This window comes from Lepidochelys kempii, chromosome 4 (genome assembly GCF_965140285.1).
Source record: "Lepidochelys kempii isolate rLepKem1 chromosome 4, rLepKem1.hap1, whole genome shotgun sequence".
Classification (NCBI taxonomy): Eukaryota; Metazoa; Chordata; order Testudines; family Cheloniidae; genus Lepidochelys; species Lepidochelys kempii.
Genome location: NC_136383.1, coordinates 132,438,360 through 132,460,623, shown reverse-complemented (window position 1 = coordinate 132,460,623; position 22,264 = coordinate 132,438,360). Strand labels below are relative to the sequence as shown.

The 22,264-nt window shown below is 42.2% G+C and overlaps 1 protein-coding gene across 9 annotated transcripts in view; it reads left to right on the top strand.

Moving 5' to 3' along the window:
* Positions 1–22,264, top strand: part of CTNNA2 (catenin alpha 2) — a 783,540-nt gene that overhangs the window by 223,476 nt on the left and 537,800 nt on the right. For all 9 annotated transcript variants that reach the window (XM_073342921.2, XM_073342914.2, XM_073342915.2 and 6 more), the window contains one exon: positions 724–990. In XM_073342921.2, the coding sequence (XP_073199022.2) occupies positions 724–990 (267 nt within the window). The remainder of the gene's footprint in view (positions 1–723; positions 991–22,264) is intronic.

The following is a 22,264-nucleotide window of genomic DNA, read 5'->3' as shown; positions in this document are numbered from 1 at the left end:
GAAAAAGAACAGATTATAGTGCAGTTGCAAAATATCTCTGCAGTGTATTATTTCAGTAAACAATTTACAGATAATTTGTAGTGTGCAACATAATTTATAAACAATATACTTCCACACACACAATTTACACTGCAGAGAAGGCCACCTTTCTAGGAATATTGACTTGTGTTTGTTTCTTCCCCCCCGGAAATGGCTCTTTCCTTCTTCTTTTGACATCACACATGTTTCTAGTTCATACATATTTTGTATATTTTCTCTACTTCAATTATTTTTTAAAATATTTTTAATAATTTCCCTGGTGTTTAAGAATATTCAGTTCTCCATGTAGTTGCCACCCTCTCTTTCTTTTTCTTCTTCCCCTGAAGTCCACTGGCATTCCATACTGCCTTTTTTGTGTGCCTTGCTGCTTTTCTTTTAGATGTTTTGCCCAGAAGTTTTCCTGCATTTTAAGATAGTTAGCATTTTCCTCTTATTTTCCTCCATTTTTCCATGTGGCTGACCCATTATAACATAGAAGAAAAACAAAACAATAAAAAACAGATTTTCTTGGGCAGAAGGAACATTTTGTTGTAACATAACTGGTAAATTCTGTGATGGATTCCATTGCTACAGAATCAGGACCACAGGGCCCTACTTAATAGTATATATGAATAAACATTGTAACTGTAGCATATTCTAAAGCTTCATTATATAACTGTACAGTGTACATATATTTTTGTACAGGAACTGAAAGATCCTCACTGTAGGGATGAAATGGCTGCTGCTCGAGGTGCTCTGAAGAAGAATGCTACTATGCTGTACACTGCCTCTCAAGCGTTTCTCCGTCACCCTGATGTAGCAGCCACTAGGGCCAACAGAGATTATGTCTTCAAACAAGTACAAGAAGCAATAGCCGGTATTTCTAATGCTGCACAGGCCACCTCACCAACCGATGAGAACAAGGGGCACACTGGCATTGGAGAACTTGCTGCAGCACTAAATGAATTCGATGTAAGTATTAAGTGTGTGCCCAAAATGACACACCTTTCAGGAAATCCCACGTACCTTTTGTCAAACAGAATTTGAACGGTATACGTTTGTTTTGTACACAACTTTCTTTTGTTAGGCTGCAGCAAGCAAGATGCAAGTGGTCATCAATTTTTAATGAGGAATAGCTCTTGCTTTCAGTGAATGCTAGAACTTCCAAGTCATTGTTTGTTTTCTTCTGCTGTGACTGACAGAAGCAGAGAAGTCTCTCTCCATCCGCCTCAGCATAAGCAAAATCTTATCCAGCTAAATTTTTCAAGTCGGTTGGTAGTCTGATTAATCTGGTTGCCTTAGTTCTGTTAAAAAGTTGAGTTTTAAGAGTGTCTTTATCTACTTTGCTGAAAAAGATAAGCAGTGATTTAGGATGATTTGGTTGTTGTCACAGGCAAATTCAGTGCAGGAAGATATAAATACATGTTCTTCTCTGAAATGTTGAAGGAGCTATGCCCAACTGCTTGTTCATTAGATTCTTGCCCCTCACGTCCAGTAAAAACCTACAAGGAGATTTTCAGAGAAGACCGCTGCTACTAGGTTTTTTGCAGACAGGGTGCCACTGCCTTCAAAATTCAGTTGGTGGCAAGGGCCATGGTTAAAGCCTTGTCAATGACTTCTTAGTTCTAAGTTTTCCTCATCCCATTTTTGTGGAATACCATTAAGAAGGCATTTTTGGAAGAGCTCTAGATGCATAATTTCATTGGCAGGGCCTGACGAAATTCTTTAAGGAAGTAGCTGGTCTTTAAGGAGTTAGCTGAAGCAGTATTGGAACCACTAGCGATTATCTTCATGAACTCATGGAGGATGGGCAAATCCAAGAGGACTGGAGAAGGCAAACATAGTACCTATCTTTAAAAAGGGGAACAAAGAGAACCTGGGGAATTAGACCAGTCGGCCTAACTTTGATACCTAGAAATATACTGGAACAAATTATTAAACAATTAATTTGTAAGCACCTAGAGGGTAATAGGGTGATAAATAATAGCCAGCGTGGATTTATGAAGAACAAATAATACCAAACCAACCTAATTTCCTTCTTTGATAGGTTTCCTAGCCTAGTGGATAGGAGAGAAGCAGTAGACATGGTATATCTTGATTTTAGTAAGGCTTTTGATGCAGTCCCACATGGTGTTCTCATAAGTAAACTGAGGAATTGTGGTCTAGATGAAATTACTGTAAGGTGATGCACAACTGGTTGAAAAACTATACTCTCGGAGTAGTTTTAAATGGTTTTTAGTCAAATGGGGAGTACGTATCTAGTGGGGTCCCACAGGGATGTGTTCCCGGGTCTAATACTATTTAGTATTTTAATTAATGATAGATAATGGAGTGAAAAGTATGGTTATTAAATTTGTGAATGATACCAAGGTGGAAGGGGTTACTAGCACTTTAGAGAGGGGGTTCATATTCAGTTTATGGTCCAGTATAACCCCCAGATCCTTTTCAGCACTGCCTAGCTAGTTATTCCCCATTTTGTACTTGTCATTTTTTACTTTATGAATGCAGTACTTTGTATGTGTCTTTACTGAGTTTCGTCTTGTTGATGTCAGACCAATTCTGTAATATATCAAGATTGTATTGAATTCTAAATATAGATTCTAAGACCAGAAGGGACCATTGTGTTCATCTAGTCTGACCTCCTGTATAACACAGGCCAGAAAACTTCTCCAGAATAATTCCTAGAACATATTGTTTAGAAAAACAGCTCATCTGGATTTAAAAATTGTTGTAATGAAGAACCTACCATGACTCTTGGTAAATTGTTCCAATCATTAATTACTCTCACCCTTAAAAAAATTACACCTTATTTCCAGTCTATCACCAACCAGGCCATGGGCAGTCATGCCTCATGGTGAAGGCAAGAGTTCAACCTACGAGTTAGAGCTGGGTCCAGGGTGAGTGGAGTACAGGAAACAAGCTGATCAATCAGTACCAGAGGGGCATAAGCCAAATGCCAGAACAGGAGGGTTAACTGGAGTCATAAGCCAGCAGAGGCAAAGCCAGTGTTCGAAACCAAAACACTGAAGCTACTGGGGAGCTGGGCAGGAGCATACACTGGAAGCAGGCTGAGACAAGCAGGAGCAGGGAACTAGAACAAGCAGGAGCAAGGACTGGAACAAGGGCAAGCACTGCTGTGAGTCTAGTATGCATTGAGCAGCCTATAAACTGCTGTGGGGAGCAGGCTTATAAGGAGCACAGCTAAACCAGCAGCCAATCAGGGGCTGTGGCTACCCTAACAGGTCTAAGGCAGTGGTTCTCAAACTTCTTTTCCCCCCATGGACACTTGAAAATTGCTGAGGGTCTCGGCAGACCACTTAATGATCTTTCCAAATGTTGTTTGTACTGTTAGCTAACTATTGTAAAGTGCTTTGGATAAAAGTGTTATATATAAAAAAAAAGGTTTTTTAGTTCTACAAATAAAAGCAAAACTCCTATTTTAATATCAATAGTCTTACTTTTCTAATGCAATGGATGTGCCCTCTCCCCCACCATGGCAGCCCCTAAGCTGGAGCTGGAAAGGAGGGGGGGGTCCTCCCTCTCTCCCCCGCTGCAGCAGCCCCTGAGCTGGGGCTGGGAAGGAGGGCTGTTTCTCCCCAGCAGCCACAGTCCTGGAGCTGGGGAAAGTCGCCTCTTTTTCTGGCTGCCGCAGCCCTGCATGTCCCAGATTTCCCCCACCCCCTCTTCTCACCCTATTCCCCCCAAGGCCACCACCTCACCTTACATATGCATCTTCTCCAGGGTCCAGGCACCTAATTAGTGGAGCCACGCTTGCGCCTTAGAGGGAACTATCCGCGGACCACATGAATGGAGCTCGCAGTCCATGGACCACAGTTTGAGAACCTCTGGTCTAAGGCAATGCAGCTGGGCTCATTGGTTGCCTAGCAGCACAGTTAATCAGGGAGCAGGACAGCACATCTGAATTTGTCTAACTTCAGCTTCCACCTATTGGATCATGTTACACTTTCCTCTGCTGGATCGAAGAGCCCATTATTAAATATTTGTTCCCCATGTAGTACATATAGACTAATCAAGTCACCCTTAACTTTCTCTTTGTTACTCTAAATAGAATGACCTCCTTGAGTCTACCACGATAAGGCAGGTTTTCTATTCCTTTAATCATTCTTGTGGCTCTTCTCTGATTCCTCTCCAATTTATCAACAACCTTTTTGAATTGTGAACAGCAGAACTGGACACAGTATTCCAGTAGCAGCTGCACCAGTGAAAAATATGGAGATAAAATAACCTCTCTACTCCTGTTTTTAGTGCACAGATAGGGATCAAACCAGAGTTCAGATCATTGCACCAGGGGCTCAGATGCTCAAGAGTTATCCCAACAGAGTTGTTGGCACCCATCAGTCCTTTGGGGGAAATGAAATTAAAATATTATTTGAAAAAGAGTTTGCTTCTCTAGTTAGGCATGTGCCAAGCAGTTCTAATACTCATGCACCTATTGACATGCCAAATTGATTACATTGAACGTGCACAGACGAAGGAGTTAACATGACTGTTAGCCTTCACCATTGTAAAGAAGTATGGGCTGGATGAATGCACTATAAGGTGGGTAGAAAGTTGGCTAGATTGTCGGGCTCAACGGGTAGTGATCAATGGCTCCATGTCTAGTTGGCAGCCAGTGTCAAGTGGAGTGCCCCAGGGGTTGGTCCTGGGGCCGGTTTTGTTCAGTATCTTCATAAATGATCTGGAGGATGGTGTGGATTGCACTCTCAGCAAATTTGTGGATGATACTAAACTGGGAGGAGTGGTAGATACGCTGGAGGGCAGGGATAGGATACAGAGGGACCTAGACAAATTGGGCCAAAAGAAATCTGATGAGGCTCAATAAGGATAAGTGCAGGGTCCTGCACTTAGGATGGAAGAACCCAATGCACCGCTACAGACTAGGGACCAAATGGCTAGGCAGCAGTTCTGCGGAAAAGGACCTAGGGGTGACAGTGGACAAGAAGCTGGATATGAGTCAGCAGTGTGCCCTTGTTGCCAAGAAGGCCAATGGCATTTTGGGATGTATAAGTAGGGGCATAGCGAGCAGATCGAGGGACGTGATCGTCCCCCTCTATTCAACATTGGTGAGGCCTCATCTGGAGTACTGTGTCCAGTTTTGGGACCCACACTACAAGAAGGATGTGGATAAATTGGAAAGAGTCCAGCGAAGGGCAACAAAAATGATTAGGGGTATGGAACACATGAGTTATGAGGAGAAGCTGAGGGAACTGGGATTGTTTAGTCTGCAGAAGAGAAGAATGAGGGGGGATTTGATAGCTGCTTTCAACTACCTGAGAGGTGGTTCCAGAGAGGATGGTTCTAGACTATTCTCAGTGGTAGAAGAGGACAGGACAAGGAGTAATGGTCTCAAGTTGCAGTGGGGGAGGTTTAGGTTGGATATTAGGAAAAACGTTTTCACTAGGAGGGTGGTGAAACACTGGAATGTGTTACCTAGGGAGGTGGTGGAATCTCCTTCCTTAGAGGTTTTTAAGGTCAGGCTTGACAAAGCCCTGGCTGGGATGATTTAATTGGGGATTGGTCCTGCTTTTGAGCAGTGGGTTGGACTAGATGACCTCCTGAGGTCCCTTCCAACCCTGATATTCTATGATTCTATGATTCTACACCTGCTTCATATCTCAAGGGACTAGGCAGTAGTTCTTTGAACCTGTGACAATCACCCAGTGTCAGCGTGAGTCCCACCTTGGACAGAAATCTGAAAAAGGTAGAAAGACATTTGGCTAAAATCTCTGTTATTTTTTTTTCTGTCTTTGGGCAGCGGGGGAGACAGTGTAATCAAAGTATTTTTGTAAACATTTGTTTTAAATTGATATGCAAAGGCTTGCCCTCAGTGGTGTGGGAAGGCATTTTAGGGGGTGGAGAAGTGGGGGGGAATAGGAGTGAAAATCATTTGGGGGTTGCATTGAGGGGAGGGGTAAATGCGGATGGGTGGTAGGGGAGGTGAGAGGAGTTGGGGGGGCTCATGAGGGGGATGGGAAGGGACGCTGGGAAGGGGACATAGGGGTGAGTGGTAGGATGACTGGCAAAGAATAGGGTCAGGGAGCTGTCATCCCCACATTTCTCCTTCTGTGTGTGTACCAGGATCTGGTGGTGATCTGAGCCCTTCTCCCCACCCATCCCATGTGAGCTGGGATCTGGGTATCCCTGCCCCCACCAGGGCCTCTGATCCCTGCTACCTTCCTCCTTGTTTGTGTGGTATTCTGTCCCGCCTAGTGCCACTGAGAACACTTACAGAGAGAGAGACTAATGAGTCTGGTCTACAGCCTTAGCTAAGAGGCAGCTGGTTTTTAACTCATGTGGTAGAGGCTCATGCACTAAACTCCAGAGGTCCCTGGTTCGATCCCGCCTGCTGATGACCGGGGTCTGTCAGTGTTACACCAGGATTTGGGGGGCCCCTACTTGTCTAGGGAATCTGAGCCCCTCTCCAATCTCCCTGCCTCATGTGGGTTGGATTATGGGGGGGCCTTGTCTCTTTGGGATGTCTGAGCCCTGCTCCTTGACCCCAATGTCTGTGCCAAGATCTGGGGGACCCCTACCCATCTATGGGGATCTAACCCCCCTTCCATGTGCCTCCTCTGGGGGGGAGCAGTAGTCTGCGGGGGCTAGCAGCCTGAGTCCGTCTCCCTACCTTCTCTCATGTGAGTTGAGATGTCCTGGGTCCCTGCCATCTGGGAGTTTCTGAACCTCTCCCTCTGTGTCAGGATCTGGGGGTGGGGGCTTGATGGCCCCTGCCCATCTCTGGGAGTCTGACCCCCTCCATGGCCCCTCATATAAGCCTGCTTCTGGAGGAGCCTTGCTTTTCTGGGGAGGTGTCTGAACCCCTCTCATTAAGTCCCCCCCACAAGTCCGTGCCCACAGGTGTGTCTAAACCCCACTCCCTCCCCCTGTGTGTATGTGCCAGGATCTGTGAAGCCCCGACCCATCTATGGGAGTCTGACACTCCCCCATGCACCCTTGTGTGAATCAGGTTCTTGGATTGAGCCCCATTCCTTACCCCCTTCATGTGAGCTGGGAGCTGGGGTGCCTTGTCCCTCCAGGGGGTTCTGAGCCCAACTCTTTACCCTCCCACCTGGCCCAGGGGAGCCACAATCTGGGGAAGCCCTGCCTGTCTTGGTGGGGAGGTTGAACAGTCATGCTGGGCGCCTGTATCTGACACTGAACGGGTATGCTTGACACAATCAGAAACTCTCCAACATGGAGGTGGGGGGAATAGGAACACCCACTAACATGAATGGAGCAGTTCTCTCTGCTCCGAGCTGCATTCCTCTCCCTGGGGCATCCTCTTTAATCAGAGACCATCTCATTCAGCTGTGTGGCTCACTTCACACCTCTCCCAACCCCCTGTGCTGCTTATAGATGTAGTGCCCCGCCCTGCCCTTCTCCACTCTCTCTAATTACAGCAACAGAGCAGCAGCTCTGCTATCGGTAAGGTCATGCCATCCTGGAAGGGCAGGAGCTGCCACTGTAAAGCCTTAACTCTGCCTTAGCAATGGTTTTGGGGCATTCAGTTGTAGGGAAGGTGGAAGCAACATAGATGCTCCATCTCACTTAGAATGTAAGAACTTGATTCTTCGACAGGCTGGGCCTTTTCAATCATGCTCCACTTGTCTCCTTGTCTGTATTGGGGCAAATAGAAGCAGAGGAAGGAAAAGGGTTATGTGATCTAGGGAGGTTGGAGGAGAAGAGGGGACAGGAGCCAGGGTAAGAAGTGCATTGGAGCACTGGAGGAGAGGAGCTGGAGCCGGGAGATTGGGGGTAGGAGGAGGTCAGGGTGTGTGTGTGTGGATAAGAGCAGAGAGGACAGACAGGGTGGGGGTACAGGACCAGAAAGGTCTGTTCCCACTAGAGAACACTCCCCTCCAGAACCTGGAAGTGAACCCAGGGTCCTCAGTCTCTATGTTCCTCTGCTATCAGCAAATAGCTATGAAACCCACTGGTAAAGTATATGTGATCATGTAATTAAAGATTGTGATCATAATGCATAGCAACAAGGGGGCCAGATTAAATTTGCAGAGCCAGCCCCAATTTTGGCATTTTCTGGCTTTTGAGTGCTTGACTTTGCAATGTAAGCATTCCTATAATGTAGGTTTTTAAAATGTGATTTATTATTTTGGTTGTGGTAGCCTCCACAGTGTCCTAACCATTTTCCACACTCAGAAACGGACACCAAAGTGTGCCATTTTAAGATGAACATCAGTACTCTGTTTTCTGCATTAGCTACCATGCACAGTCCCAGGTGCAAAATGAAGGTGCTGGTTAGGATCTATAAAACCCTAAATGGTCTGAATCTGAGTTGTTTGAGAACTGTTGAGAGAACAGCTCTTCCCCTCCCCTTGTTCTATCTATTTTTTCTTTGAATTTAACACGCTGTAATGGCTGATGACATGGCTTCTCAATGGAAAGCCTATGTCTCGGGAATATGCTCCATCTGCCTAGAGCTTGGTACCTTCAGCACACATTGTAAGACACAATTAGTTTTATCAAGCTTTTCCTCTGTCTATATAGGGGATATTTAATGTGCCTTTGATTGCCTTATCCAGAAACAAATTTATTGACATGAGTTACCTTAATAGCTGGGATAGGAAAGTTGTGTGATTCTATGTGAAAAGAGCTCTATTTAGACAAAGTTTAAAATTATTTGTTTTTTTTTTTAAATCATTTTTTATAGGGTATGGTTCTGTGTTTCTTCTGTGCCGGGTGTCAATTTAAATGGTCTAGCAAATATTGGTAGCCTTGGAAACGGTCAATATTGACTTTATTAATCCTTTTATTTTTTGCTGTGAATATGTTGTTAAATGGCACGGAATCTGAACGTTGTCTTGATGTTAATACATCTTTACAATTATTGATGTTTATCACTGCTAGCATAGAACAGAATTGCTCGTGCAGTGTCAAAAGCCTTGATAATACATAAAAGGACAAATTTATCTCTGGCAAACTTATTGACTTCAGCAAAAATAAACCTGATTATGAAGGGTCTGAAATTGGCCAAGAAAACCCCCTCTGTGTAGATATTGCAGGACCCTATGTTTAAAGTGTGACCCATCTGGGTTTAAAATAATTTTTGATTTGTGCTTTTTCAAAACTTCTTTGTGCCCATAATACATATGCTGTATCTTCTGATTAAACTGATCATATTTTTTCATACTGAAGTAATTGTGGCTTTAAACGGTGGGTCAAGATTTTAGGAATCCCATATTTTTAAAGTGCCTGTACATATTTTTTTTTAAACTTCCTTAATGGTGAGAGTCCCCTAAAATTATCACTGTTTGATCTAATTGTACTTTGGATCTTGCACAGGAGGGTTTTTCACATGGTATGAACAGCAGAATTTTGAAACTGACCATTATCATGTGATGCTTATCAGTTTCTAACTGATGCTGCCACCACTATCTGGAAAGGGCTACTGTTCAATGCAACAAGGGGCATTGTGCTTAGTGATAATAAATGCATTGATATTTGGGACTGAGAAGACTATGCTGGTCATCAGGTAGGATCCCCTGATTCTTTGTAGGAATATTCAGACATCATTCCTCTTTCAGGTAATATATTTTCACACTTTTGCATTGTGTTGCAAGTGTAATAGATTCATGTGTGACACGTAAAATCATAGTCACATCATGATTTGTAAGTGCACTTGTGAAAAATGTATATGCTTTATTTTCAGAAAGTCTCTTTCTTCCTAATATTAAGAAGTAAAAAAGAAGTTTATTTTAATTTGTCCATTTCACTGAGGACACAGAAGATTCATTTGAATGTAATCTTGTTTTGCCCGCTTTTAGCCACTTTCACCTGAATGCTTAGCTGCAGACAGGGACTTACTTAGCCTTGTTCTTGGGGCTGACACATCACTCTCTTTAGCTCTAAGAGTACCTGTCTAACAAATGTAGCTGCAATTCTGAGATGATTCTGAAGTCACTTCTCTACGTGCTAACAGATAAAACAGGCCAGCATGACTGCAGCACAGGAAACAAGGGGATAGAGAGACACTTCTGACCCTCCTTATTAAAGTATAACTTCAGCAAGGGAAAAGAATACTACTTTTAATCCTTTTGGCTGAGTAATTAGCATTGCTACATTAATGTTTCAATATCTCCTGTAGTAAAAAACTTGCATGAGTGGTAACCTGGCATTGATATGAAGTGTATACTAAACACCTACGGTAGGGCAAAAGAATCATTCTTCACTAAAGCAAAAAGAGTGCGGATTTGTTCTTAAGCATAATACCACCTGAAACTTCTTTCACTGAGCTACTGCTAATTTCAGACTCGGCTTTCCATAGTTCTCATCACTGCTATTTGCAAATACCTGCATTGTTAATAATTTGAAGTACTTTGTAAACCAAAATAGCCTCATATTTAGTTTCAATTAGGCTGTACCTATTTTAAACACTTAAACTGTCATCTTTAAATAGATTTCACATGGTAATTGTCATATTCTATGGCATGTTGATTGTATACTGCAATGAAACAGCTACCTCTGTATAATTTGTATGTATCATAGTCTTTGGAGAAGAACTATAATTTACTAGATTTTGGAAATATTTTATATAGGAATGTAAAGAGCTTATGAATCCATTTAGTCAGAGTTTGGCACTGAAATATTTTTAGTTTTAGATGTTTTTCTTTTGTTTTAAACAGGTGATAGTAAGTGTAATAGTATTTGACATTGCCTATATTTAATGTAAGTATTATTGCTCTTAGTTTCAACTGGATAATTTGGGTTTGATGTTTAATTTCCATACAATTTATCTGACTCTCTAGATTTTTGTTGTGACCAATAACATAGATACAAAAAGTATTTGTCTAAATTCAGGGTTTATTAAAGAAAGAGAATAAGATATAATAGAAGAAAGGACAATCATTTGTTTAAGTGTATAAAATCCAAAGTGGTGTTATAGGCACAACTAGTTGTTCCTCAGATTGGTAAGATTGCTTAGTACTTTCCATTGTGAGACCTTGTTTTCAGTTCTGTATAGCTTTGTCAAACTTAAGATATTTAGGCTGAAAATGTTCCTGTTCTTGTTTGTTGGTTTGTTTGTTTTTGGTTTTGGAGTTTAAGCTAAAATGGTACAGCCATTTCCAAAAATGAAATGCATTGTTTTCCCCATGTTTAAAATTCTTACAACTGTCTTGTTGAGAAGCTGTAATGCCTCCATACTTTGCAGCAGGGACTTCAAATTTGGTACGAGGTGTCAGGAATGTACCTTTTTGCTGTCTCCATGAAAAGTTGACCAAGTTATAAGCATATGGAAAATCTTGGTTCATGCATGCTCAGTTGAGACTTGTTAAAAACTTGGCTGCTAAATTCTCCAGAGATTCCATAAACACTGAACGTTCTCCATCCAAGGGCCTGACTTTCCCTGCATTTGTTCCTCCTGGTATCCATAGGCTGCTGTGGCACAAAGCACAGGAACTGAGAGCATCAACATAACTCATGCCCTGAATCAATGCTGCTCCATAGAGTACAAAGATCCGTTTTGGGGTTAGTCATCCATGTTAAGGCTCTGTAACATCCTTGTAAATGTATTCCCCAAAATCCTGACAAATCACTTCAGTATTTTATTCTATGACCAGATAAAACTAGGTGTGTATGTTTGCCTTAGAGTGACCAGTCTATAACAGGTTTCAGAGTAACAGCCGTGTTAGTCTGTATTCGCAAAAAGAAAAGGAGTACTTGTGGCACCTTAGAGACTAACCAATTTATTTGAGCATAAGCTTTTGTGAGCTACAGCTCACTTCATCGGATCCATACTGTGGAAAGTACAGAAGATCTTTTTATACACACAAACCATGAAAAAATGGGTGTTTACCACTACAAAAGGTTTCCTCCCCCCCCCCCCCAATCTCCTGCTGGTAATAGCTTATCTAAAATGATCACTCTCCTTACAATGTGTATGATAATCAAGGTGGTCCATTTCCAGCACAAATCCAGGGTTTAACAAGAACGTCGGGGGGAGTTTGTAGGAAAAAACAAGGGGAAATAGGTTACCTTGCATAATGATTTAGCCACTCCCAGTCTCTATTCAAGCCTAAGTCATTATGCAAGGTAACCTATTTCCCCTTGTTTTTTATCTTGCATAATGACTTAGGCTTGAATAGAGACTGGGAGTGGCTAAGTCATTATGCAAGGTAACCTATTTCCCCTTGTTTTTTCCTACAAACCCCCCCCCCCCCCCCCCCGACGTTCTTGTTAAACCCTGGATTTGTGCTGGAAATGGCCCACCTTGATTATCATACACATTGTAAGGAGAGTGATCACTTTAGATAAGCTATTACCAGCAGGAGAGTGGGGGGGGGGGGGGAGAGAAAACCTTTTGAAGTGGTAAACACCCATTTTTTCATGGTTTGTGTGTATAAAAAGATCTTCTGTACTTTCCACAGTATAGATCCGATGAAGTGAGCTGTAGCTCACGAAAGCTTATGCTCAAATAAATTGGTTAGTCTCTAAGGTGCCACAAGTACTCCTTTTCTTTTTGCAGTCTATAACTGTAGCTACTGGAGACATTGGCTACTTATCCCTGCCAGGGGACAGAACTGTATAATCTTTGGTAACTCTGATCCATGCCATGCTTCTTACCAGCATTCCTGTGTGTCACACCTTTATTACATGGTGTCAGAACAAACTGAACTTGAGAAAATTAAGCCATTCTAAAATCTCCATTTGGAAGGAAGGGAATTTGGTTGAGAACTGAAAGAGATGTCTGGAACACTTCCAAAAATTTCTGGAGGCAAATGGTTTCTATTGCAGAGAAATCAGAGTGTTTAACCATCCACACTGCTGCAAGTAGAAGGCCCCAAGATATTGAAAATCTACAGCGTGATCTATTGGAAGGAAAAAGAAGGCTCCAAACTGCTACACAAAGTAATTCAAATTTTTCAATAATTCTGTGATCAGTCAAAGCCCATCATTTTGGAAAACACCATTTCTTTATTACTAACCAGCTGCCAGATTGAATGACTGGGCATTATCTTGCAGATCTATATAATAAAGCTAGGTCATGTGAATTTGCACTTAACAGAGGGACTGTTATAGAGTGAATTGTTTGTGGTATAACTGATAATCAAGTCATAGTACGGTTTGTGTGAGAAACTGACTTGGCTTTCAGGGGAAAAAATGGAAGTTTACAGGGCTAGTGGAAACAGTGCTTCTTAAATGCAATGAAAGATCTGGTATGTATCTAATGAAAACTGCATACCAAGGCACAAAACAGAATACAATGGTATACAAATAGCAGAAAACACTTTTGTTTGTAATACACGGGGGAACAGCCACAGTGTGAAACAAAAGTGCTCAACATAAGAGGTACAATGTCATGTCGGCAATAAAAGTGACCATTTTGCAAAAGCATGTTCTCAAAACAAAATGCAAAGAAATAAAAAGCAAACTACATTAATGAACATACAGTTACAATACAAAGCTATGCTGACACAGAACTCTCTGTTGGATCTCAGTATATTTATAAAGCAAAGGTATACAATAGCTTGGTTTGTGACACTGGAAATTAATTAATTAAAAGTAAATATCAGAATAGAAACTGGAGCAGTATGGAATCACAGCAAACATTTACAAAAAAGATTGAGAACCCTGTATAGAAATTCTAAGCTAAACTTGTCTAAATACATGTGATTCCATATATGATCAGTTGGTCTACCAAATAGGATACAAATGTTTGTGCTTAAAGAATTTGATGCGGTGTTACTGAACTTGGATGCATTAAGGCTATAATACATTACAATGCTATAGATCACAATGTCCCACTAAAAATGCATACAGACCATAAAGTCCCAGTAGCATTGGGAAACAAAAGTAAAAGCTGAAACTGATCAGGTGTGAAAATTAGACGTTATTGAACAAATAGACATAACTGATGTAAACAAAATTGCCTTGTAATAAAACCAAAGCTAGTTAAGGATTTGTATAGATTCAAAAGATTTGAATAAGGCCATCCACTACAAGTGCTACCTCTTTAGTGGAGGAGATCATGTCTAGGCTTCAAAATGTAAGAGCATTTTTATTTTTTCAATAGGAGCCAATAGTTTTGCCAAGTACAAAAGTGGCAAAGAGTGCAAAACCTGCAGCTTCGAATTCTCCTTTTGGTGGGTGAACATTTATGTGATTTCCCCTCCGCACCCTCCAACACATTCCCACCAGATAGCGTTGGGGCTTGGAGTTTGGTAAGATTTTTAAAAAGGATGGGACACTTCTATGGATAATGAGAACAACCCAGAGGTACAACTGATTAAAAAAAATACAGAAAAGGGGCTATAAACCCTCATAATCTGCACTTAAGTCAACCTGTGGGTGAGTGGGCTAGGAAGAAACTTCTTCTATGGGCAAGTTATTCCATGAATATCCACCTAGGATTTCTTGAGCTTTCCTCTGAAGCAGCTGGTACTAGACACTGTCAGACTAGACAGACTAATGGTCTGATCCAATATGGCAATTCTGATATTTTACATATATTTGCGGGTCTGACTGGGGTGGAGCTAATTGTTCTGTTCTGTTGAACTGGGCTGATAATGATCAAGAACACAAGAAACTGCGTAATGTTCTGCAGCATGCTTAAGAAAAGAACCATACACTGATGTGAAAGAAGTCTTGGCGTATGCTGAAATTCCCCCTCCCCCTTCCCAAATTCACACTGCTCCTTTTCCCGAATACAATTCAGTTAATTTAGGCTACCTCTTTTCAGGGCTTCTTGCAGCTGGTACCCCTTGTAGACTCAAAAGTTCCTCAGTCTCCCATATACGACTTCTCTGGCAGCTCTGGGCTCCCTACTCTCTCGGGCTCCCCTCCGCTTACAGGAGAAGAGAGGCTTCCAACTGAAGTGGAACAGTTGAGCAGCAGGATCAGTCTGCCCTGGAATGCAGAGCATTTGAGTGACCTGAGCCAGAACTCTGTCCTCAATGTCTCTGTGTGTTTAGATAAGTGGGCTATGTTAGTTTGTGGAAGTTGGTTTTTTAGAGGGAATGGTAACTGTAGACACTGGAAATCATTGGGTGCTCACCTCAGTCATGCAGCAGAGAAAAAACCTTTTGTAAACCATGCTATATGCATGGGACTCCAGTGCGTTGCACCTGTATTATACAGCAAGAGTCTCTGCTGCCTTCTATTTTTTGTAGAATATCACCACCTAGTGGACACGTGAATTATTTCCATTTCTACTCTGTACTATATAGCATTTCCATTCCCTAGTAAGTTAATATTACAGAAAGATATAGCAATTCATCGTGAATATGATTTAGATTATAATTAATGATAAAATACTGTTTGTTTCTTTCTTGGATACCAAAAGTAAACTTAAAAATCCAATGGGAATACAAAACCACTTAGTATTTTTACTGTACAGCATCCAGTATCATTTATTATTGAATAAATTTACTGTGCAGTGAACATGGAGAGTAGAGCAGTATAGTAATAACTTTTTTATCTCACATGACTTTCTGTGGTGTGAGATCATCTAAATGAATTTATGTGCGGATATTTAAAGTGGACAAATTAAACTGGAACCAAAAGCATCAAAATCTGTTTTTCTTATTGTGTGTTAGCTATCGAAAAATGGGAGGAGGTAGGATGCTAGACCACAAAGTGGATAAATGGATTGCAATACTGTCATCATGACTTTTATATATAATAGCTCAGGAACATCAAGCAATGCAAGTAGAGCTACCAGAAGCCTGGAGTATAATTTTCTTACTTGGGGGGCGGTGGTGGGAGAGGTAGGACACTTCTTTCTGTCTGAGGTAGTTATACAGCCCCCCATTATTGTTAGATCTGAGTGCCCCACAATCTTTTCATGTATTTATCTTAACACCACCCCGGGTGTTAGGGAAGTACTATCCTTATTTTACAATTGACACAGAGAGATTAAGGCCCAGATCCTCAAAGGTATTTATAATCCTAACTTCCATTGAAATATATTTTTTTAAAGAAAGTTAGAATGGAAATACAAATTCATTTAGTGTTTTTTATTGTACGGTCGTCCTGTAATTTATTTTTGAATAACTTTATCATGCAATAAACAGAGTATAGAAGATTAGTAACCAATCCCCACTAGATTAGAACAAATTGAAACGAAACTACCTTTGCTTCTAAAAGACTTGATAGATTCTCTTTAGATTCTGCCATGGTCAGAGGCAACTTTTGTTGTCTTTAAAAAGATTGGGAAAATCTAACAAACCAGCAGTCCTCAGACTTCTCCTTAATGAAAATATCATTGCATTGACTTTTGTATTATGTGTAAAATGATGATTTATTAATACTTTCGGGAGTGTGGGGGAGGATCTATAATCCATGAAGCTGTCTGGTGAAGTGTATAAACATTAAATTTAAAACTATTTTTTCAAAGGAAGTTATCTAAGCCTCTTATGCTGATGCTTCTTTTACTTTTCAGCTACGTGTGTACATAGGCCATCTGAGCAGTTTTCATCTGTACAGACCAGCTCTTGCAAACCTTATAATAGGGGTAGTTAAGAACATAAGAATGGCTATGCTGGGTCAGACCAAAGGTTCATCTAGCCCAGTATCCTGTCTTCTGACAGTGGCCAGTGCCAGGTGCTTCAGAGGGAATGCACAGAACAAAGAATCATCAAGTGATCCATCCCGTCACCCATTCCCAGCTTCTGGCAAACAGAGGCTAGGGACACCATCTCTGCCCATCCTGGCTAATAGCCATTGATGGACCTATCCTCCCTGAACTTATCTTGTTTTTTGTTTTTTTTTTCCTTAAAACCCTATTATAGTCTGGGCCTTCACAACATCCTCTGGCAAAGAATTCCACAGGTTGGCTGTGCATTATGTAAAGAAATACGTCCTTTTGTTTGTTTTTAAACCTGCTGCCTTAATTTCATTTGTTGACCCCCTAGTTATTGTGTTATGAGAAGGAGTAAATAACACTTCCTTATTTACTTTCTCCACACCGGTCATGATTTTATAGAGCTCAATCATATCTGCCCTCAATCATCTCTTTTCCAAGCTGAAAAGTCCCACTCTTATTAATCTCTCCTCATAGGGAAGCTGTTCCATATCCCTAATCCCTCCACAGGTTCGGCTGATCGTGGCTCCCAGTGGCCGCAATTCGCCGCTGCAGGTCAATGGGGGCTGCGGGAAGTGGTGTGGGCCAAGGGACGTACTGGCCACCACTTCCTGCAGCCCCCATTGGCCTGCAGTGGCGAACCACAGCCAGTGGGAGCCGCGATCGGCCAAACCTGCGTGCGCAGCAGATAGACAAAGCGGCCTGGCCCGCCAGGGGCTTTCCCTGCACAAGCGGCGTCCCAAGTTTGGGAAACACTGCATTAAACAAATGGAGAGCATTTAATTATTTTTCATAAGATAAATACATTTGGTATATTCTACCATGTTAAAATGGCATTTGTCAGGACTTTAATAATCAGTAAATAAGTTTCCATGTCAAGGTATATAATTTTTTAAAAATTTTATTTCATCTATTGAAAAAAATCCATGTACATTTAGTATACCAGTAAAGATACATTTGTGAAAAACTGTATCTTCAACAGTAAGGAAACCTGAAACAATTACTCATAACCTGAATTATAGTGTCAGACTTTGATTTAAAGGAGTACTTGTGGCACCTTAGAGGCTAACATTTATTTGAGCATAAGCTTTTGTGAGCTACAGCTCACTTCAGCTTGTGCTCAAATAAATTCGTTAGTCTCTAAGGTGCCACAAGTACTCCTTTTCTTTTTGCGGATACAGACTAACATGGCTCCTACTCTGAGTCTTTGATTTATGACTTTAAAGTTTGTTGATTAATTATAAATATAAATGAATTGGAACACTTTACATTAGTCATTCACTAATTGACTGTCAGCAAATGATGAAAAGTTTACAGTGTCCTTTTCACATTTTTGAAGGGTATTTTTGTGTGAAATCTTTTGTCAGATAATCAATTTTATTTCTAAGAGATTTTTCTAAGGTTAGTAGTTATATAGCATCAAATCACTAGTATAAGAACATCATGCTTCCTGTTAACGTATGTTAAGGTGACCAGATAACTAGTGTGAAAAATCAGGATTCGGGGGGGGGGGTGGTGGTAACTGGCACCCATATAAGAAAAAGCCCCAAATATCAGGACTGTCCTGACAAAATTGGGACATCTGGTCACCGTAATGTACGTTGAGCCTGTGCCCAGATCTAAAGTTTCTCCTGAAAAGAGCAGGAAACTGTCTGGAGCAGAAGAATAACCTCTCTTTTTCGGGACCTAATTTTTGAAAGCCATCCAAGAGCCCTCCTTTCTTCAGGATGCTTACTTAGGCAAAGTTTACAAAACAAAATAAGTAACCAAAACATAGGGTTGTAACAGTCCCTCAGGGAGCGTGGACTGATATGACAATATGAACGGAATAGTTTTCTCTTAACAATGGCAATCTCCATAAGAGACTGTCTTCTTTATTTGTGGTTTGAATGTTAGGTGCAGTTAGCCTGCCTCTCCTTCTTTTGAGCTCCTGCTGGTTCTCTGGGTCCTTAACCTGCTGACTTTAAACCAGATTTATGAAATTTTGAGTTGGAGAATGAGTTCAAATGAGTTATAGAATTATTGAGCATGAAATATCACAAATGTATAAAACAACACAAATCATATACCTATACACAAATGCAAGAAGCCTGGGAAACAAGCAGGGAGAACTGAAAGTCCTGGCATAGTCAAGGAATTATGTTGTGATTGGAATAACAGAGACTTGGTGGGATAACTCACAGGACTGGAGTACTGTCATGGATGGATATAAACTGTTCAGGAAGGACATTGGTGAGGCCTCATCTGGAGTACTGTGTCCAGTTTTGGGCCCCACACTTCAAGAAGGATGTGGATAAATTGGAGAAAGTCCAGCGAAGGGCAACAAAAATGATTAGGGGACTGGAACACATGAGTTATGAGGAGAGGCTGAGGGAGCTGGGATTGTTTAGCCTGCAGAAGAGAAGAATGAGGGGGGATTTGATAGCTGCTTTCAACTACCTGAAAGGGGGTTCCAAAGAGGATGGCTCTAGACTGTTCTCAATGGTAGCAGATGACAGAACGAGGAGTAATGGTCTCAAGTTGCAGTGGGGGAGGTTTAGATTGGATATTAGGAAAAACTTTTTCACTAAGAGGGTGGTGAAACACTGGAATGCGTTATCTAGGGAGGTGGTAGAATCTCCTTCCTTAGAGGTTTTTAAGGTCAGGCTTGACAAAGCCCTGGCTGGGATGATTTAACTGGGAATTGGTCCTGCTTCAAGCAGGGGGTTGGACTAGATGACCTTCTGGGGTCCCTTCCAACCCTGATATTCTATGATTCTATGACAGGCAGGGCAGAAAAGGTGGGGGAGTTGCATTGTATGTAAGGGAGCAGTATGACCACTCAGAGCTCAAGTATGAAACTGCAGAAAAACCTGAGAGTCTCTGGATTAAGTTTAGAAGTGTGAGCAACAAGGGTGATGTCGTGGTGGGAGTCTGCTGTAGACCACCGGACTAGGGGGATGAGGTGGACGAGGCTTTCTTCCGGCAACTCATGGAAGTTACTAGATCGCAGGCCCTGGTTCTCATGGGAGACTTCAACCACCCTGATATCTGCTGGGAGAGCAATACAGCAGTGCACAGACAATCCAGGACGTTTTTGGAAAGGGTAGGGGACAATTTCCTGGTGCAAGTGCTGGAGGAACCAACTAGGGGCAGAGCTCTTCTTGACCTGCTGCTCACAAACCGGGAAGACTTAGTAGGGGAAGCTAAAGTGGATGGGAACCTGGGAGGCAGTGACCATGAGATGGTCGAGTTCAGGATCCTGACACAGGGAAGAAAGGAGAGCAGCAGAATACGGACCCTGGACTTCAGAAAAGCAGACTGACTCCCTCAGGGAACTGATGGGCAGGATTCCCTGGGAGAATAACATGAGGGGGAAAGGGGTCCAGGAGAGTTGGCTGTATTTTAAAGAATCTTGATTGAGGTTACAGGGAGAAACCATCCTGATGTGTAGAAAAAATAGTAAATATGGCAGGCGACCAGCTTGGCTTAACAGTGAAATCCTTGCTGATCTTAAACACAAAAAAGAAGCTTACAAGAAGTGGAAGATTGGACAAATGACCAGGGGAGAATATAAAAATATTGCTCGGGCATGCAGGAGTGAAATCAGGAAGGCAAAATCACACCTGGAATTGCAGCTAGCAAGAGATGTTAAGAGTAACGAGAAGAAACAGGAAGAAAATCAAGGAAAGTGTGGGCCCCTTACTGAATGAGGGAGGCAACCTAGTGACAGAGGATGTGGAAAAAGCTAATGGACACAATGCTTTTTTTGCCTCTGTCTTCACAAACAAGGTCAGCTCCCAGACTACTGCACTAGGCAACACAGTATGGGGAGGAGGTGACCAGCCCTCTGGGGAGAAAGAAGTGGTTTGGGACTTTCTAGAAAAGCTGGACGAGCACAAGTCCATGGGGCCGGATGCGCTGCATCTGAGAGTGCTAAAGGAGATGGCGGATGTGATTGTAGAGCCATTGGCCATTATCTTTGAAAACTCATGGCGAACCGGGGAAGTCCCGGATGACTGGAAAAAGGCTAATGTAGTGCCCATCTTTAAAAAAAGGGAAGCAGGAGGATCCGGGGAACTACAGGCCAGTCAGCCTCACCTCAGTCCCTGGAAAAATCATGGAGCAGGTCCTCAAGGAATCCATTCTGAAGCACTTAGAGGAGAGGAAAGTGATCAGGAACAGTCAGCATGGATTCACCAAGGGCAAGTCATGCCTGACTAATCTAATTGCCTTCTATGATGAGATAACTGGCTCTGTGGATGAGGGGAAAGCGGTGGACGTGTTGTTCCTTGACTTCAGCAAAGCTTTTGACACAGTATCCCACAGTATTCTTGCCAGCAAGTTAAAGAAGTATGGGCTGGAAGAATGGACTATAAGGTGGATAGAAAGTTGGCTAGATTGTCGGGCTCAACAGGTAGTGACCAATGGCTCCATGTCTAGTTGGCAGCCGGTATCAAGTGGAGTGTCCCAAGGGTCGGTCCTCGGGCCGGGTTTGTTCAATATCTTCATAAATGATCTGGAGGATGGTGTGGATTGCACCCTCAGCAAGTTTGCAGATGACACTAAACTGGGAGGAGTGGTAGATACGCTGGAGGGTAGGGATAGGATATAGAGGGCCCTAGACAAATTGGAGGATTGGGCCAAAAGAAATCTGATGAGGTTCAACAAGGACAAGTGCAAAGTCCTGCACTTAGGACAGAAGAATCCCATGCACCGCTATAGACTAGGGACCGAATGGCTCGGCAGCAGTTCTGCGGAAAAGGACCTAGGGGTTACAGTGGACGAGAAGCTGGATATGAGTCAGCAGTGTGCCCTTGTTGCCAAGAAGGCCAGTGGCATTTTGGGATGTATAAGTAGGGGCATTGTCAGCAGATCGAGGGATGTGATCGTTCCCCACTATTCGACATTGGTGAGGTCTCATCTGGAGTGCTGTGTCCACTTTTGGGCCCCACACTACTAGAAGGATGTGGAAAAATGGGAAAGAGTCCAGCGGAGGGCAAAAAAAATGATTAGGGGACTGGAACACATGAGTTATGAGGAGAGGCTGAGGGAACTGGGATTGTTTAGTCTACGGAAGAGAAGAATGAGGGGGGATTTGATAGCTGCTTTCAACTACCTGAAAGGGGGTGCCAAAGAGGATGGATCTAGACTGTTCTCAGTGGTAGCAGATGACAGAACAAGGAGTAATGGTCTCAAGTTGCAGTAGGGGAGGTTTAGGTTGGATATTAGGAAAAACTTTTTCACTAGGAGGGTGGTGAAACACTGGAATGTGTTACCTAGGGAGGTGGTGGAATCTCCTTCCTTAGAAGTTTTTAAGGTCAGGCTTGACAAAGCCCTGGTTCCGATGATTTAGTTGGGGATTGGTCCTGCTATGAGCAGGGGGTTGGACTAGATGACCTCCTGAGGTCCCTTCTAACCCTGATAGTCTATGATTCTATATATGAAAGAAAACTTGACTTCAGTATGAATTTGGGCTAAGTAAGGACTTTAGGACCTGGACCATAAACTGTTTTAGTAAAACATTTTACCAAAATTTGCAAAAACAAGAAACAAAACACCCACCTTGATAACTGTATATTTAGGTAATTTTGGACCATGACTTTGATGTTCTTTCATATACTACTTTATGTTCGTTTGAAATAATTACTTCTTAGAATAGTGTACCTATGGGTTCTCCACACTAGGTGTGCTAGCGCTACATGCCCCTTT